At 42.3% G+C, this 20,358-nt stretch overlaps 1 protein-coding gene across 1 annotated transcript in view; it reads right to left on the reverse strand.

The window, feature by feature from the left end:
* The window catches only part of Adamts12 (ADAM metallopeptidase with thrombospondin type 1 motif 12), a 212,193-nt gene that overhangs the window by 114,995 nt on the left and 76,840 nt on the right, over nt 1-20,358 (reverse strand). Inside the window, exon 3 of the mRNA XM_032897025.1 lies at nt 10,740-10,890. Coding sequence (XP_032752916.1) covers nt 10,740-10,890 — 151 coding nt within the window. The remainder of the gene's footprint in view (nt 1-10,739; nt 10,891-20,358) is intronic.

The raw sequence follows: 20,358 nt of genomic DNA on the forward strand, positions 1-20,358 counted from the left end.
ATTGGCCATTACAAATCCACTTTATACCGCACTAGCTTGGGTGAAGTGTATCAAGACTTTGTTTCTCGATACTGTAGAGTAAAAGCAGAAAGTCATGACTTATCATACTTAAGAGAATCTACCTTTCTACCTTTCATATTACCGATGAGGACATGGAAGCCAGGTTTTATACCATTTACCTAGGGCAGAGAATGGCTGAGGTGGCACCAGGTGTACTTCTCACAATTGCCAGTGCATTTAGGAAGCTCTAAATGCCTGTGTCTATACATAGGTAAGACTAGCCCTGACTATACCTAGGGCTATATAATAAGAATCACTTTCTATCTACGGCTAATCACATAGCAATCTCAGGCATATCATTAATGTCCATTAAATGTACTTGGGTTTTTTGTAAGCAAAGTATTGAGGGGGGAACCATCATACAGTACTCAAAACACAGTGCAAAATGAAACCCAAGGCATGACCAGGGCAGGAAGTCAACCAAGCAGTGGACCACCCTGCAAGCCAACAGAGACAACCTTCAGGGATATTCTTATTCTGATCCAGAATGTACCTTGACAGAATTCAGGTGAGACGTGAACCTAATTACCTGCTACATCCCAGCCTGGAATGTGTGGAAATGCCTGCCATGCCTTGCATTAAGACACAGAGGAACACGTGTTCAATCTTGACCCTCCCTATATGTGTGCCCTGGGACCTTGAGAGAGCAATGATACAACACAGCCTGCCTTCTTGGAGAGACCTGATCATTATCCTGGACTGTTACCAGGATCAGAGCAGAGAGGAAGAGGCCAACATGAACCAAGAGCCAAAGGGCCACATAGAAAATGCTTGGGAATCTGACTTGGGAAAGCAGGGGAAAGCAGAAGGCCGATGGTCTAGGCGTAGAGCAACCTATTATTTGGTCCATAAAACGCATGATTCTCCAAATGCTGAAAAGTTCTGCAGGCGTGATCTTAGGCAAAATGACTTCCTCAGAACCAGTTGTCTCTTTTATTCGAGGTCCATGTCAGGAAAGGACCGCACTGATTATATGTAGCCCTTTAGATACACACTCATAGCTTGTCACAAGGTTTTCTGTTTGGATTTTATAATGTGTTCTCCATTCTTTCTCAGTTATTGGTAAGTCTATGAGGGCAGGGTCACACTGGACATGCTCAGGGCTTTTGTTCCCAGCTAAATTAACATTTCTTGAAAGCAAAGTCAAGCAATGACAGAAAAACAAAGTAAAAATACTGTAGATCGTTCTAAGCTTTAGCAGGTTAGTTCAGAAAGTGCCCTAAGAATCCATTCCTTTGTTTTTGTTCAGCAAGTTTAGAGCATAAAGCATTTTGATAATATTCTTAAATATTTTTACCTCAAGTCTAACAAGTAAGCTTTCCTCCCTCTGAAGAAATAGTTTCATGGTGATTTATGAGATTTCCAGAACAGGACTCTGTGGGGGTGGAAATGCTTGTTTTCTCAAACACTGTCATTAATCAGACCATGGGACAAGCACACAGTTAACATTAATTGCTGCCAAGAGACCACTGCTGCTTTGACTTGGGGACTCATAGTAGTCTTGTAATGTTGGGTCCCAGCTCAGGCATGATCTCTGTCTAGTCACACCTGCACCCTCTCACTACACATACAGACCCACGAGTCATCTGGTGAGCAAACATGTATCAAAGAAAAAACAAATAGAAGGCCACACTCAGCGCAATGATGTGTCTCAAGGTGGAAATTAAATACAAGTTCAGAGGTATGATCATTAATAAAGTATCATTTATTCACTATTTACTCATTTGTCTAACATTTACCAGGTGCATAGGATGTCAGGCTTTGTCCCACAGCTGAAAATACTGCAGAGAACAAAATCAAAGAAGTATTCTCCCACACAAAACTAAATTCTAGACATTAGAAGGTCCCATGAGCAAAGAGCATTGGGTAATCACTAGAAATATTACAGTGTAAAGGGTTTACAAAGTGATGGAGGCAAAAGTATCTTGGGTGGTGATCAAGGAAGGCTTCTCTGACTGGGTGATTTTGAGAAGGCATGTGGATAGCCTAAGAGTATATAGGCATCTACAGGAAGGGCTTTTGCAAGCAGACAAAGCAGTCAGTGCAAGATGAACACTCGGAAGGCAAAGAAGAAGAGGAAAGTCATCTGCAAGGAGGTAGAAGATGACTAGAATGCAGGAGGGACTGAAGCAGGGCCAGCAGCAGTCCTCCTAGGCAATCGATGGGGACAGCATTTGAACAGGACTAGAAGCATGCCAAGATGTTGATGGTGATACTAGCCCTGGATGACAATCTGCCCTATGGCCCACAGAAACCTGACAGCTATGCATAGTCTAGGTTCAGAGGTCATTACTATTTTATAGGGTTGCCATGGTCAGCAGCTGAGCCACCAGGACCTTCTAGTTCATCTTCCAAGGCTCTGCCCGAGAGCAGCAAACACACACACACACACACACACACACACACACACACACACACACACACACACACACACCACACACACACACATCTGTTCCTCTGTGTTGGAAGATGCTCTTGAGGTCTCCTTTTCACACTTCTGCCTGGCCCAGGATTTCATTCACTGAGTATCTTAAATGTCTCATACTAGGTATAAGTAGAAGCTTGTAAGTACATACAGTTACTCATTTTTAATCTGATCATCCAGACATCCAACTATCTCTCCAAAGGTTTACTGTTTCTTGACAAAACAAAAATCATAATGTCTCCGGGATTGTTCAGTTGGTAAAGTGCTTGTGTTCCAAGAGGAGAGATCTGAATCCCAGCTCCCAAACCCATGTAAATTAAGCCAGGCATGGTGGTGATACATTTATAATTTCAACACTGGAGAGAAAGAGACAGGTAGATCAGTGGTTGGCTAGTCTAGTATATTCAGTGACTAAGTCAGACAACAAGTGACTTCATCTCAGAAAAGAAAGCTATATGACGTGTAAAGAATGGCACTCAAAGTCATCTGTTGGCTTTCGTGAGTACGTGTAGACATGTGCACCTACACACACACACACACACACACACACACACACACACACTAAAAAATCTTAAGTTGGTGGGTGTTGTTTCTTGTCAGGCTCCAAATATCATGGGCACTTTCTTCAAGAAAATGTGGGCTTTTTTCAGAGTTAAATCAGTTCCACACAGAGAAAAATGTGTGTGCGTCACACCGGTTAAGTGCTTGTAAGTTCAATACTCTTTGGTTCTCTTACTAGACAAGGGTTCTGCTAGATCTTTGGAACATGTGTGGGAATTAGCAAATGCGATTCCTGACTCAGTGAGCTTACTGTATACAGAAGCAGACAGACTCATCACCTGATGGAGTCTGTATTAGGAACAAAGGGGCTGGCGTTGAGTCATTTGGTGTGAAAGCTTTTCTAGTGGATAAATAAAAGTAATCCAAAGAACCAGGCTTAGTCAGAGGAACTCTAAGTGCAAGACTGGCAGACAAGCAGAAGCTTTTGGGTTTTGAGTAAAGAAAGTAAATTCAACATAACACAAGAGATGAACCCAGAAAGACAAACAGGGCATCGCTGAGATGCACCTCCTAAAACGTTTCCAAAAGCTGTTGTCCTAGACAGGTGGAGAGGCCTCTTTGGCGATGGGAAGATGATCTGATTCATGTTTTAGAAACTGGCTTGCAGTAAGAGAAGTCAAGACCAGAATGATCAGTTAGGAGGCCAAGGACGTGTTCTAAATGAGAGCCAGAAGATGCTGAAGCATACTGTAAAGCTCTGGGGAAGGGGGGTGCCTTGGAAACCTATTCGGTAGTAAAAATAATAGGACCAGGTAATAGTAGGGGTTGGCTGAGCAAGCATGTGGGCGCTACAAAGAAAACCACACCAAGGCTATTAGACACAGTTTTCAAGCTAGAAACTATTTGAGCAATTTGGTTTGGTTGTTTTGTTAGTTGTTCAGGATGATGTGGTTTTCCAAGTAGGGTTACTGGTGGCCTCATGACTAAGCGGACTTGAGTACTATAGAAAGACCAGATTCTGTGTGAGAGCTAAACATAATTGTCAAACTGATTGTACTGGGAATAACTCTCGACGGTAAAGCACACTTCTAGGTGTGGCTATGAAGGCATTTTCAGAGATGGCGGAGGCTCTGACCTAATGATTGATGCCCAGATAGATTCATGCTGTGATGTTGGAAGGTAGAGACAGGCAGGAAGTAGGGCTTCGTTGGAGGCATATGATCACTAGGGCTATGTCCGTGAGGGCTATCCCTTGTTCTGACTCCTTCCTGTGCTCCTTGATGTGCTTCCTGCCTACATGGTGTGGGCTGCTCTGCTCCATCTTGCCTTCTCTTCCTCATTGACAATTCTGGAACAGAACCAAGTAAATCTTTATTTGTTTATATCAAGCACAACTGGCTGCAAATATAAGAACCACTGCTTCATTTCTCTTCACAGTTAGGGTAGTGCCAAACTGGTCAGATCGCCAATCTTTCAGGTAATATTTCTTCAGAATTGGGATGGTTTACCCTTAAAAAGGAGCATCCATCAGCCTAAGTGCTCTTTGTGACACTGACTAGGAGAGACTCCTTCCAACCCAGAATGCACCTCTGTGCTCCCAGCCTTTCCAACCAGCCCCTGAGTACAGTCCCAGTCTCTCTGACAATGTGTGTCCAGCATAGCTCATCTTGGAAGAACAGTGAGAAGAGTAGCAGGGCTTCTACAGGAACTGTTTCCTTCATGGAGCCCAGAAACCTTGACAGCTGGGAGGATGGAGAAACAAGGCAATGGGCTGACCAGCACTGAGGGAACATAAAGAGAGAATTATCACTGTGGGATCTAGTTAATGAAGAAAGCTTTTACTTCAGAAATCAATATGTCAGCAGTCTTGAGCAACTCTGGCAGAGCCTCTGGTTCTCTGAGTTCCCATAGTCTTGGCTATGGGGCTTGTTATCCAAACAAAACCACCAGAGTTACCATCTAATCTGCCTACTATGTGGGAAAATAAATAGTAATATTGTTATGAACTCATGAATTAAATATTTCTCAGTCTCCTCATTCCTTTTATTAGTAAATACCACCCCCCCAAGTACTTTCCCAAAACTCCTATTAATTCTTAAAGCAGATCACGTGTGGATCTACGTGCATCTGCTAGTCTACAGACTTAAAATAACCAAGTGCATAAATAAAACTTACACTTACAGCAACTCTCCTTCATCTGCGATGCCTTAATAAAGCAAAGCACGAGCTGCTGTGGATCCATTCCTAATGGATGGATCCTCCAGAGACAGAGAAGGATTTCTCCTCAAGAAATCCATGATAAGAATCAGGTAGGGTGTGTGAAAAAAATTGTTGTCATGCAAGGTAAACTAATTGTGCTGCCCAGTGAGACCACTTAGACTCCACACAGAATCCAGAGGTCATTTAGAGTCTTGAGCTCACTGCACATCCATTCGCTCAGAACAAGATATAAACACTCACAAGTTTAAGGCTTTGCTCTGTCTGATCTATCAAATTAGGGATGCATGGTAAATATCACAGTGAGCTATTGTTAATATCCACTAGTTATTACTTGTTAGTTAACACTTAATAGTGTCTGTACATATCATTTTGAAAAGACAGCACAAACACTTTCAAGTAACCACTCGACTTCAATGTCTTGCAGTAAGGTGGGTTGGATATTCTGAAAAATCCTCCCCAGCATTAAGCATGTCACGACATTAAAAGATGAAAACACGGGTAATTTCCAGATACAAAAATTAGAGAACAAGAAGAAATATCAGTTTACAAAAACTTTAGAGAGAGACACAAAAGATATAGTACTATGAACATCTTCTGTATCACCACGGGGAGGCACTGTCTCCAGGCCAGCAACCAAGCCTCACTCTCTGTGTGGCTGTGAAGGCATCTGCAGCCATGACTAAGGCCCATAATCAGTTAAGGCTAAGCGAAGGCGATGATCCTCCATAATCTAGTGCTCTGCTTCAATGAGTTAAAGGGCCTTACAAATAGAGCTACAGCTTCTCAGAGGAGACATTCTACATGTGGTCAGCTGCTTCTGGCTGAGCACAGCAGTCCCACCCTGCCCTTTCTGCTGGCTTGTGCATAGACTGGCCCTTTACAAGACTCATGCCTACTGTTGATGAAGTCATTTCTTCTCAACAAATAACTCAAGACACATTTCCTGATGGCTTTGTTTCTCTGGTTAAATCCTGACTGACTCATGGCATTAGCAGCAAAGCTGGGATGTCTATTGCCCCATACTTCTCTGGAGAAATGAGACATGTTTAAGCCCACATAGATAGTAAGTCGGATTATAGAGATATGAAAAATGAACATGAAAAGACATAAATATGTGTCCGACTGGGTAATGGTTCTTAGGACATGGAAGAAAATGACCAAGATGCCCCAGTACTGCAGTTGTTAACCTTCCTAATGCTGTGACCTAATGGTTCCTCATGTTGTGGTGACCCCAAACCATAAAGTTATATTTGTTGCTACTTCATAACTGTAAATTTGCCAGTTATGAATCATAATGCAAATATTTGTGTTTTCCAGTGGTTTTTGGGATTATGACCCATAGATTGAGAACCAAGGTAAAAATATATATATTATATATATAATATATTTATACTTTTTCTTTGTATATGTTTGTACAAAAATATATGTGTGTGTTTGTATATATGTGTTTGTAACTATAACACAAAGCACTTCCTATCCAGCAGACTGACACAATCCAAAAGAGAGAGTATCATGAATTTGACAAGATACAGGACACAAGACTATCTTACTATTGTTCTTGAACATCAACTCTAGAATGCATCATTGGGTAGAATCTTAGCTCTAGATGCTCTGTGTGTATTGATTTCATCCCACTCAGTAGGAGAATAAACTCATGGACCATCTACACAGGTGGTGTGAAATCCCTATCAACCTACACTAGGACGTATGAACAAGAGTGGTCTATGCAACATAATACACACACACACACACACACACACACACACACACACACACACACAACCTGCAAGCAGTTTGGAAACACTCAAGACTGGATCGAGTGTAAAAGGCTTAAAAAATGGAGTACCCTGCTACAGAAAAAAAAAAAAAAAAAAAAGATTGATAGCTCACTGTTCTGGCACAAGTATCATGTAGAGTTACAAAAACCTAATATGTGTCCTTATATTACACATCTCTTCATAGGTTATGAAGGTAAGGCCAGGACTGTATCCCTCTTTACTTGAACCTTTTATCCAAGCTTCCAGCTTTATACCAGGAGCTGTAAACTATTCACAACTGTATCCACAGAGCCCAGGAAAACATCTGGCATAAAGGAGATACCCAGCAGACACTTGTGGGATAATTGCCTGCATTTGAAAACAAGCTTGCATGCCAAGAAGAAACTTAGGTGAAGCCCTAATGAGCGAAACTGAACTCTGGTTTATCTGTCAGGAAGAGTTCCTACCACATACAACCCTGTAGCTATTGTCATCTGCTTAATAACAGCTCCTCCAGCTTCACAGACATTTCCACCCATCAGCCACTTGCGCCCCGGTATAAGCACATCTCACCAGTAATGTGAAGACAAAGGAGTTCATCTTTACTGATTGAAGGAAGACAGAAAGCTTAGCATAGATTCCAGAAAGCTGAGCTTGGAGAAAATATGAAATACAGTAGCACTCAGCAAGAACTCAGAAAAGTCAGACAACTCCAGCACAAGAGATTGAGGAAGCAGTTACCATGATCAAATCAAAACCAGGCTACCTTCACATTAAAATCCTGACACGGGCTGCAAAACCCCTGCAACTTTCCATGTGGGAAATTAAAAAAAAAAAAAAGCAAAGGGTCAGACTTCAACGTAGAAGAGTCCATCCATATTTCTGTTGAAGCACATTAGACTCAGAAAGCAACCATTCAGCCTTGTGGCTTCAGTCAACCTAAGCATAAAGTGTATTTTAATGTCAGCCGAGGACACCACTACCCACAGTTAACTCTATCATCTCCGTAGGACGGCATGGGATAAGAAGACTATTGTTGTCAAGTCCAGCAAATAACAAGTACATTTCACTCTATCAAGATTATAAGAGTCCTACTGTCTATATAGTGTGAGGCCGTGTATGAGCTCACTAGATATTCCTGAATCACTTTAACTATCATTTAAACAGCACTGTTTCAGGAAAGGTTAAGACAACAATTACATCTTCAATAGCTAGAAAAGACTCATTTGCTTTCTCCTATCTATTAGTGCTACCTAGAGCATAAACTGATACACTCTGGTTTCTTCTTGACCCCAAATGCTGTCTATATCAGTTTCATTTCAACTGTTTACTATCTCTTAGTTTACACCTAACACCCTTGGTGCAAAGAGTCTGTATGTTCCCTAATAAGGCTTGCAGGAATGGCTGGTGAAGCAAGATTCATACTGAAAGAAAGCTTAAAGTTAAGTACCGACAGAGCCCAAAGCCTGGAGAATAAGAAAACTGTGGCTTGTGAACCTGGCTGTGCTCTGATACTAACCAGTTTGATGCTTTTGGAAACCATCTCCCTTCTCTGAGCCACAGCTGCTGCCCCTTGGAAGAGGCTTTGGTGGGCACTGTCAAAGTCCCTGTGACACAGCTGTTCGATCCCAACACTCTGAAGAACCCTAAAGCAGAAAAAATGTGTCCTTTACAGACTTAGAATATCCTTAGAGACGTTCACAGTAGGAGGATAAGATCATTCTAAGAAGGGAGTTATTGAGGAAGGACTTACAAGTGCAGTGTCTTGGGGTTTCCTAGAAACACTATGTGAAGTAATTTGACAAGTTTCATAATTGTATTATTGTCTGTGAGATAATAGTGACTATGATGTTTATAAATCCCACTCTATCCTATCTTTCCTTCTGCCTGCATAACCAAACATTTGCTATAATCAGCTCATTGTTTAAAAGATTAATTTTATTATATATATGTATGTGTGTCATGTATGAAAGTATGTATGTATGTATGTATGTATGTATGTATGTATGTATGTATATTACATGTAAAAGCCAGAATAGGGTACAATGTCCCCTGGCACTGGAGTTATGAACAGTTTTAAGCTACCATGTGAGTGCTGGGGGCTGAACTTGGGTACTCTCCAATAGCAGCAAGTGCCTTTACCTACTAAGCCATCCCTCCAGTCTCATTTGTAGTTAGCCCACTTCTCAACAGGGAATTCATGTGTTCAAGGTGGGTAGGAGAGGTACAGTTTTAACTCATTCACTAAGCAACTGTCCAGACAAATTCACCTATTGCACTAGTTACGAACCATCCAAATTTACCTATTGCCCTACTAATTATCTTACTCATTCTGATAACCTAGACCCTAGATTCGATTTTAAAGCTATAAATCCATGCATGCAATACATTCTCCTTTACCTAAAACATAATAAGAGTGTGGTGATTACCCTGTGATTGGGTTTGTGGCAAACAGCATCCTAAATTTCGCATCGAGATTATATGGATTGACACTCTCAGCAATCCAATCAGCCACATGATTGGTGTATTCCTTTCTTGTCATGCTTGCTACAAGGTTTATACAGTAAATTATGTAATGTGGAACCCAGCTGCAATCACTTACTAGGGTTAAGGAATTGAAGCAGCCATTTGATTTTATGCACATAAAACATTCCATATTTAGCAGTTGCCCATTGCTTACATGCACTACTGCGACTATAGAAAGAAGTCCCAGGAACGTTTCTATGAAGCATGCACACGTTCCCCTTATCCCTCTACACTGTGTGAAGCATGCACATGTTCCTCTCGTCTTTCCGTGCACTGACAACAAAGGTGCAGTCCTTGGTTGCTCTGTCCAAGAATCACTGCTTTGACCTTATCATTCATTTCCCCCTTTGAGGCTCCCACATATTTAAGAAAAAAAATAATACTAGACTTTTTTGTTCCTTTTTTCTTTATGGCATTGTTAGTTTTCCCTCTGAAGAAACAGACCATATAGTATTTGAGAAACTGTTTCAATTTCAGGTAGCCCTTACACATAGTTTTTATTTTCTACACATGAAAGAAAACATGAGGTTGCAGGAAATTACTGGGGTTAGTTTATCTGTGAAAGACATTTTATTTTTCTATATTTTAAAAATGGGAAGGATAAATGCTCATGCTCAGAACAGGGGGCATGCGGCAGGAGGGCAGAGCACAGCAGGAAGGGAGCAGAGGGACATGAGCGCAGGGGGGAGGGAAGCAGATGGCCATGGGCAGAGAGCATTGAGGGGAGTGTATGGGGCAGGATGACAAGAGACAGGGGAACATTGTCCCAGGAGGGCAAGAAGGGCAAACAAACAGAGGGGGTAGACATGGCTCAGCCAACATCAGGCACAACACAGTGTAGCGAGAGGCATCACTGTCTTTATCATCTAATAACTAATAATGTGTTGATAAGCATTTTGGTCTTTCTTCACACATCATTATCAAACACTTGTATCTGTCTTCCATACACAGGCCTGATGACCTGCTAGCTATTTCTTAATAGTTTACACTAACACTAATGGAATATCATATTGTCAATGTTTAAAGGCATCGCTTCTTTAAGTTGTTTATTTCTGGGATATTCTGGAGAGGATTTTTTCTTAGTTTCTTTAATGCAGGATAGGGCTGGAAATGTATTCCTTGGACAGACTTTGAATTCATGATTATCATGCATACAGTCATACCTATCAGGCCTGGTTAAAGAGGTCATGCTTACAAATAAAGTAAAACCAGAAAGCTCCTTATCTAGGAAGATGCTGAAGTCACAGTACCCTTTAATCCGCAGGTGGGCTCCTTTGTCTCTGGAACTCTGTAGCTCTGCCTCCTGTATATGACATGAGGCTGGAAACCTTCCTCGGTCAGCGGATGCTTTTTAACAGGCTCAATGAAAAAGTCTCCATGTGGTAGATGGAAAAATCCAGTCTGTAAATATATTCAATGAGAAGGTTTATGTGAATTGAGTCTGCAAAGGAAAGTACTAAAGTGAAACATTATACAGTCCTTGGTAATCTCTGGAAATTTCAGAAACAGCACTCTCAAACTCTGCCATTGGGTGTTAGAAAATGGATGCTCATAAATGTCTTTATAATCACAAGTATTAAATGATTGGTCATAGATGACTTTGAGATGCTAATAAATATGTCCATATATTCACCCGGACCCAAAATGTCACACACAGTTGTTCAGGTTCCTGGTTCCTCCTTAGCGCCACTGCTGGGCTTTTTCAGGTTGCAAGTAGAGGCCTTGGTTCTGCTTGTCCCCATGGAGTCCCTGCGTATGCCCTCAACCCATTGATAAACAGAACATTTGTCTGTGTGGGATAGTAGATCATACAATCACCCAATTGCTTTCCTGAGTGTGTTTAATGCCTCACTCAGGAAACAAAGAAACACAAGACTGTCTCATCCATTGGATAGTTTATCACTTTACAGACAAAGAGAACATTCTTATTCGCCTTTATGGGGATCAGTTCTATATCTGAAAATGCTGGACCATGAGAAATTCAATCCAAGGGGTTGATCTGGAAGTATATTTCTTTCTAGTCTCTTGTTCACTAAGGAAAACTTCTAGTATCCATTTGAGGTGCTTAGCAAAGTCCTAGCCAGACAGGCACAGTAATGCATGTCAGTTTTACTTAGTACTCTGAAGGCATACACAGAAGACTTTGATGTTATCTGGGCTTTAAAAGAAACACTCAAGGTTCCAATCCCATCCTACATGAGACAAAGTCTTCACTCCGGGTGACTGGTTTGGAGTTTTCTGTCAAGCCACCTATTCAAGAACACCAGACTCTAGAATGAAATGGGATCAAGCCCAAGTGGTTCCTCACTTCCGATCTTGAGTAAATGACTTGCTCAGCTTCTCAGATCTCATCTGAAGCACTGGGATAATTACAGGTTATTGTGAATGGCAGATGAGTTCATCTATATGGGAGTTTTAGAGAAGGTGAAGTTCAGAGTGCTGCCTAGCATTAGGCTCTTTCCAGACTTCTGTGTCATTTCACAGAATTCACAGAATCAAGATGGCTGGTCACTAAATATTAGCTCTCTAATATAAACCTGGACACTGGGGACTTGAAGGAGACCTGGAAAGATTTCCAGGTTCCTCTTTCCATATACCTCAGCCTAATGCTACTCAGCTCTACAGCCAAGTCTAGCTGACCCGTCAAGGCAGACAGGAAGCATGGGAGGCTCTTCTCAATTTGGGTGTCCTTCTAAATACCTGCGATGACTATTCTTGGTTGTCAACTTGACTATGTCCGAAATGAACTACAATCCAGAATTTATAAAGCTCTTGTGAAAAGGGAAAGAAAAATCTTTTGTCCAGGTGTGGTTGTTCACACCTTTAATCTCAGCACTCAGGAGAGAGAAGCATGTAGATCTTTCAGTTCAAGGTCAGGCTATAGAGCAAGGACAGCCAAGCTTAGGCAGTGAAGGAAAACATCGATTTGAAAGCTATGATGATGAAATAGAAACAGGGGCCATGTTCCAGCCCTAGCAAGCAGGAGAATTTGCAGGACCATGTGGCTCAAGCTATAGAGCCAAGAGTAGAAGGGGGTTACTAGGACAATTAATGATGGTTAGCTGAAGCTAAGAAATTAGTGGTGATTAAGAAGATAACCATTGTGGGTTGGAGAAGTGGCTCGGGTTAACAGCACTAGACTGCTCTTCTAATGGTCCTAAGTTCAATTCCCAGCAGCCACATGGTGGCTCACAACCATCTGTAATGCGATCTGATGTCCTCTTCTGGTGTGTCTGAAGGCAGCAACAGTGTACTAATAGAAAGAGTAAATAAAATTAAAAAAGAAAAAAAAGATAACCATTGACCTAAGAACTGGGTTCCCAGTGGAGGAGTTAGAGAAAGAATTGAAGTAGCTGAAGGGGTTTGCAACCCCATAAGAAGAACAACAATATCAACCAACCAACCCCCCCCCCAGAGGTCCCAGGGATTATACTACCACCCCAAGAGTACACTGGGATGGATCTATGGCTCCGGCTGCATATGTAGCAGAAGATGGCCTTTTCAGGCATCATTGGGAGAAGACGACTTTGGTCCTGTCAAGGCTCGATGCCCCAGTTTAGGGGAATGTCAGGGCAGGGAGATGGGAGGGAGTCGGGAGCACCCTTATAGAAGAAGGAGAAGGGGAGATGGGATAGCAGGTTTCTGGAGGGGAAACCTGGAAAGGAGATAACATTTGAAATGTAAATAAAAAATCCAATAAAAATACTAAGTATGGTAAAAAAAAAAAAAGAAAAGGAACCTAGAACAAGAAGAAGAAGAAAAAAGGAGGAGGAGGAGGAGGAGGAGGAGGAGGAGGAGGAGGAGGAGGAGGAGAAGGAGAAGAAGAGGAAGAAGAAGAGGAAGAGGAAGAGGAAGAGGAAGAGGAAGAGGAAGAAGAAGAAGAAGAAGAAGAAGAAGAAGAAGAAGAAGAAGAAGAAGAAGAAGAAGAAGAAGAAGAAGAAGAAGAAGAAGAAGAAGAAGAAGAAGAAGAAGAAGAGAAGGTAATGCCAAGGTTGTACCCTGCGCTAGTAGATGAACTAGGTAATGCCTAACAGTCAGCCAAGTGGTACTGGTTTTGAAGGCATGTATGTGTCATGGAGAGCAGCTGAGGCCTGGCTCTATGAGAAGCCATGGAAGGCCATTGGTCAAGGTGCAGCCTCAGTTGTAGTTGATGGCTGAGGACTGAAGGGGTCATGTAAAGAAATTAAGGCTTGGCACCATAAAGAGAGCCTATGAGAAGCTATTAGTGAGGCCTAGTTGCAGTGGAAGATCTCAGTGTATTGGAGATGCCAGTACCATGGAATGATCACCAAGAACAGCAGCAGCACCGGAGTGGATCAACCTGAGCTTAGAGTGCTACAGAGGGCAGAGATGAAGAAGTGACCCAAGCCCTTTGGAGGAGCACAGAAGACCATGTGTGGATCCCAGATATTAGAAGAAGCCGTGAAGGTGAAGTGCCTTGGAGACCCCAAGATGTAGAGATGCCAGAGTCATGGGATACCTGTCAAGGAGAGCTGCTACCAAGAAGTGGAATGTGGTAGTTTGGATATACTTGGCCCATGAGAAATGGCATTATTAGGAAATGTGGTCTTATTGAAGGAGGCATAGCCTTGTGAGAGGAAGTATTCACTGTGGGGTGGGTTTTGAGGTTTCCTCCTATGCTCAAGCTCCATCCAATGTGGAAGAGAAGATGCCTTCTGGATGCCTTCAGAAGAGAGTCTCTTCTGGCTGCCTTTGAATCAACTCTTGGTTCCTCCAGCACCATATCTGCCTGCATACTGTCATGTTTTCCTCCATGATAATAATGGACTGAACATCTGAAACTCTAAGCCAGCCCCAGTTAAATGTTTTCTTTTATAAGAGTTGCCTTGGTTAAAGAACATAGTCAATAAGACAAATCAGCATCCTACAGATTGGGAAAAAACCCAACCCGATATCTGATAGAGGGTATATATATATATATATATATATATATATATATATATATATATGAACTCAAGAAGATTGCCACCAAAAAACACCCAAACAAACAAATTAAAAAATGGGATATAGAACTAAACCAATTCACAAGAGGAATCTTGAGTGATTGAGAAGCACCTAAAGAAATGTTCAGAGTCCTTAGTGATCAGAGAAATGCAAATCAAAACTACCTTGAGATTCCACCTTACACCAGTCAGAATGGCTAAGATCAAAACCTCAGGTAACAACATATGTTGGTGAGGATGTGGAGAAAGAGGAACACTCCTCCATTACTGGTGGAATTGCAAACTGGTATGACCGCTCTGGAAATCAATTTAAAGATTCCTCAGAAAATTGGAAATAGACATACCCAAAGATCCAGAAGTACCATTCTTGGGACTCTATCCCCAAAGATATCCCATCATGACACTGGGGCACATGTTCCACTATGTTCATAGCAGCCATATTTGTGATAGCCAGAAGCTGAAAACAACCCAGATGTCCCATGACAGAAGAATGGATACAGAAAATGTGGTTCATTTACACAATGGAATACTACTCAGCTATTAAGAACGAGGACATCCTGAATTTTGCAGTCAAATGGATGAAACTAGAAAATCCTGAGTGAGGTAACTCAGACCCAAAAGGATATGTACAGTATGTTCTCACTATTAAGTGGATATTAGCCAAATATATATATAAATATATATATAATAGTATATATAATATATATATAATAGTATAAATATATATATAAAAGTACAGCATACCCAAGATACAGTCCACAGAATTAAAAAAGGTCAACAAGCTTAAGGGCCCAAGTGAGGACGACTCAGTTCCACTTGAGAGGGAAAAGAAAGCAACCACAAGGGGGAAGGAAAGGAAGTACAGGGGAGGGAAAGGGAATGGGGGTGGGGAAGAGTGGAACATGATCTGGTATTGGGTGGGGGAAAAGGACTGAAGCCCTGAGGGCCAGCAGAAAGAATGGAAACAGGCAACCTCAGGAGGAAGGAGGTTGGGAAGACCCTCTAGAATGTACCAGAGACCTGGGGAGTGAGAGACTCTCAGGACTCAAAGAGGGGAGACCCTAGATGAAAGTCCCTAGAGTGGGGAGAGGGAACTTATTGAATACACCTCCAGCAGAAAGACAGGGCATTAAGTGAGGGATGGGGTTGCTATCCCCCAGTCAAAGCTCTGAGCCATTATTCTTCCTGATTGAAAGAAATGCAGGGAAAGAAATGGAAAAGAGTCTGAAGAAAAGAAAGTCCAGCAACAGGCCCAAAGTGGGTTCCAGTTCAAGGGGAGGCCCCAAGACCTGACACCATTACTGAAGCTATGGGGCGTTCACAAAAAGGGACCTACCATGACTGATCTCCGAAAGACCCAACAAGCAGCTGAAAGAGTCAGATGCAGATATGGGCACCCAACCAGTGAACAGAAGCTGCTGAACCCTCTGGTTGAATTAGAGAAAAGCTGGAGGAAGCTAAGGAGGAGCACAACCCTGTAGCAGGACCAGCAGTCTCAGTTAACCTGGACCTCTGAGATCTCTTGGACACTGGATCACCAACCAGGCAGCATACACCAGCTGAGATGAGGCCTCCAACCCATATATAGCAGAGGACTCCCAGGTCTGTGTTCAGTCAGAGAAGATGCACCTAATCCTCAAGAGACTGTAGGCCCCAGGAAGTTTAAAGGTCTGGTGGGGTAGTTGGGGTGGGGACATCCTTATGGAGACAGGGGGTTGGGGGAAGAGTGCAGGGTGGGGGAGGTATGGGATGCAGAACCCTTGGGGGATGGATGAGGAGGGGAATAAAATCTGGAGTGTATGAACAAACAAACAAACAAACAAACAAACAAACAAATATAAAAAGAGTTGCCTTGGCCATGAAACCCTAAGACTGTACCTATTTGTCTTCTGCTACCTATCGGTGTAGACAGTAATGTAGCTGTACCTTAACATTAATCTTGCCATTTGGGCTTCTTAATTTGATTACTAACTGCAGAATATCTTAATACGAAGAATAAAAGAAAGATAAAAAGTTTTTACTCTGACTTGTGAAAAATAGCTATGTGACCTTAAACAGGTTGTTCAAACCCTTGAGCCACAATGCCCTTCCTCGCCAGCAAGAGGCAGCAATGTTGACTACTTAATAGGCCATTGGAGAATCTAGCAAGAGGACGCGTGTGGAAGTAGCCTACAAGGTATTTTACTTTTAACCTCAGATTTGTTTTTACTCTGACATTTCCTAGGGGATGTGGCACTTTTTTCTCTGTAGCTTTGTTGGAGAAGAACTTCTGTGACAGAAAGGACTGATGAGACCCAGAGAACAGAACCAAGTAATTGTAATAAAATAGTGGAAACAGACTCCATGCGTTACGGAGATTTGGTTCTATTTCTGCTGTAAGTCAGAGACCAACAAGAGAGAAGAAAGCCTGCCTGCTGTTAATGAGGCTCATTTGTGCCATAGAAACCAAGCAAAAGGCCAGGGCTCCTCAGAGAGCCTGGGCCCTGTGGTCATTTGTGCAGTTATCAACCTAAATATTAATGTCCCTCAAGGAAACGATTACAAAATCACCAAGAAGGGCTAATCAGGGACTCTTCAGATTCAGATTTTGGGCTCAAATGGTGGAGAAGAAACAAGAAGAACTCCACTGGAGAGCCTGCATATTTCGTGAGCAAGATGGACAGAGGCGCCTGAAAGTCACAGATTTTCCTAAAGGCTTCCTTACATCTGCGTTCCTCCACAGGTCGTCCCTATAAGCACGCACATAGAAATCTATCTCAGTAGTTCACAGAAGCTGGAAGGAGACTCCAGAGAGCAATAGTGGAGGGCAAGAAAAGGACCTATGAGAGCACAGGTAGGGCAGCTTGCTGCAAGAGCCCCTGGGATCACGGGGAAGGGAATACACAGGAGAGAAAACAGCATGGAAGTCGTATGAGGAAGAGTGCAGGTGCATTTTCAGATTAAGCTGTGTACCTTTCTTTTCCAAAGCATAAACACAGATTTGTGCACATACGGTGCCAGGTGGCAGTGGCCCAGTGGTCTGTGCATTGAGCTCTTCTTAGTAAAAGCCAGATCAGGATGGACGAAATCACACACAGTTTGCTTCCCATGGGAGAGCTGACAGCACACTTAGCCTGAAGCAAGCTATGCTGGAAAATCATCTTTCCATTTTCAGCTCTCACTTGGAATTAAACCAGACCACCTTCATCCCAGTCTTCCCTTCAGCCCACTCCCTTCTCTTACCTTTCAAGAAGATTGGGGGGAAGAATTGGCAGAGGGCTCTCACTAGTTAGAGGAACTCACACAGAATGAGGCTCAGGTTGAACCCTACAGCAGATTCATTCTCCCTTCCACATCCTCTGCCATCTTTTCTTCTTCCTTCCATATCTGCCAAGCTCAGGACACTGCTAACTCACTTTTGGAAATAAACTCACCTACCTGTCTTGACTAACTTAGAAATATCTATGAATGCTTCCAAACACCACTACCTTTTCAAGGTAATTTTAAATGGGGTTTAAATATTTGTATAGCCTTACAAGCATGTAAAAGTATGCACAAGCCATAGCTGGAAAGGTCCTGTGTATGTTTCATACAGGGAACCCTCACCTGGAGGAAAAGAAGGTTACCAATCAGCCAAGAAGTTCCCTGTTCCACTTTGTAATCAATAACATCCCCCAAAGGACTCTTTTATCCTGCTCTCTAACACTAATAAATTAGTTCTCAGTCTACACTTACTTTCAAATCACAGTTCAGATCCAGACCTTGGGGAAATAAGACAGAGACATCGTAATGGACCTTATATCCTACAACCCAGATTCACATTACGGAATCTAATTCTCTCCACAGACCTGGAAATGGCATTTTTTTTCTGATCTTTGTCCTCCATGGAAAGCCCTTCCCAAACATCTAAGACAAGGCAGGGCTAGAAGACACCATGCTGACTGGTAGGCAATTTGTGCTGATGGACACACAATGGAATAACTGCAAAAGTCTCAGAGGAACAGAATTAATGCAAGCCTCTTATTCCTTGCTTTAGAGTCCTGAAGTAGGAGCATCTCTCTAATTAACCTTGGGCACAGGCTAGAGGGGAATTTAAGGCATGTCCCAGGACCAAGCAAGCCAAGTTCCCAAGATTGACATCTTCAGTTAGTTTCCAAGTTTCCAGGTCTACCGAGTCATGGCCTTCTTTTGTTCCTACTAGAAATACATTCTGTATCACTTTGGGTTTCTTTTTCCAGTCAAAGAGCCAGACTTTGGGAACAAGCAGGTCTGAGTTCACCATTCAATTCCAGCAGGAACAAGTAATAGGTCTTTTTACAAGTAATCTGGTTCTCTGAGTCTCAGTGACCTCATCTGTGACTTTGTGGTGTGATAGTGGCTTTCTGCTGAGGAGTTACACTGGGGAAGGACTGAAGTAATGCATGTGAGTTATTCCAAACAATGCCTGTCCTCTAGCTAATGTCTCTCTGCAGACGTTCTTACCACAATAGCACCTCCTCTGTGACAAAGTCATTCATTTGCTCATCCTAGAATGTGTTAGACATGTATGTTTATTTTTGAAGACAGTTTTTGGTTCTAGAAAAATAAATATCCTGCTCATATAAAGGAAGAAAAGCTACCTCTTAATTATCTTTGTTTCTTGCTTGGTAATACATGAAACTAAATCCATTTGTCCCGTCATGATTCTTGAAAACTCTTCCTGTAGAATCATTGTTGTTTTTTCATTAAGAGAGGGAAGAAAAGCTGTGGATCTTAACACCCATTCAGTCACTGAAGTGAGTCCTCAAGGGAGCAGGCTCCAAACAGAACCAGATGACAGAAGGTGAGCTTCTTCCATTTTAGCAGGCAAACGACTCTTACGGAATGTTTTCTAATTGTGTAAGTGGGGCTGCAGAGACTATTCGGGGTTTAAGAACACTTGCTGATCCTACAGAGGTCCAGATTCCATCCCCAGTATCTATGTGGTGACTCACATGTGTAGCTCAAGTTCAAAGGGATTCAAGTTCCTGCTTTGGTTTCCATGGGCACTGGGGACACATGTGGTAGATACACACATGCAAGCAGAATACATGTCGATGAAATAAATAAAATATTGAAAAATATTTTAAATGCATATGCCTATGAGCCTGTCCCAGAACATGCTCTTGGGGTTTTTTAATCTCCTATAATTCCATCTGGTATAAAACCAAGGATGTGAGTACGTACAGTTTGCTGGGCTTTGGATCTAAAAGCTGCCCTTAACTTGTTCTTGAACACCTGTTTCCCAGCTACAGGCATCCTTTGTGTGGTCTCGTCTGGAATTTTTGGAGGTAGAAGTAAATCCCTGGAGGTAGATCTTTGAAGGCTATCCCCACCCTTGGTGCTTGCTGTTCTGTCTTTATAAGAATAGCCTCTGTGCAATTTCCCAGCATGTTCGTGTAACCAGCACAAACTTGTGTGGTTAACCTTGGTTATCAACCTCACACACCTGGGAAGAGGGAATCTCAGCTGAAGAACTGTCTCCATCACATTGTCTGTGGGCAAGTCTACCTATAGAGGAATTTTAATACAGCAATATGGCTGTTCTGGCAAGAGATCACATCCAAAGATATGATCTGGTCAGAATGCAGTCATGTCCTGGGTTACAGTATGATCTGGTTGGTTACAGTACTAGGAGATTGCCTTAGTACATACCTTTAATCCCTACAATGAAGGTAAGGTTAAGTTGGTAGAAGGAAGCAGTCATGTTTGAAAGTGACATCTAATTGAGGAGTAGACAAAATGATGAATCAGAAAGATTTGACAGAATGAGTCAAAGATAGGATATGTCCAACTCATACAAGAACAGCAGAAGAGGGACTACTTAAGAACAGGGAGAGAGAAAAAAAGTGGTGTTATGATATGATGTGGTGTGTGTGTGTGTGTGTGTGTGTGTGTGTGTGTGTGT

The sequence above is a fragment of the Rattus rattus genome, chromosome 3 (genome assembly GCF_011064425.1).
Source record: "Rattus rattus isolate New Zealand chromosome 3, Rrattus_CSIRO_v1, whole genome shotgun sequence".
Lineage (NCBI taxonomy): Eukaryota > Metazoa > Chordata > Mammalia > Rodentia > Muridae > Rattus > Rattus rattus.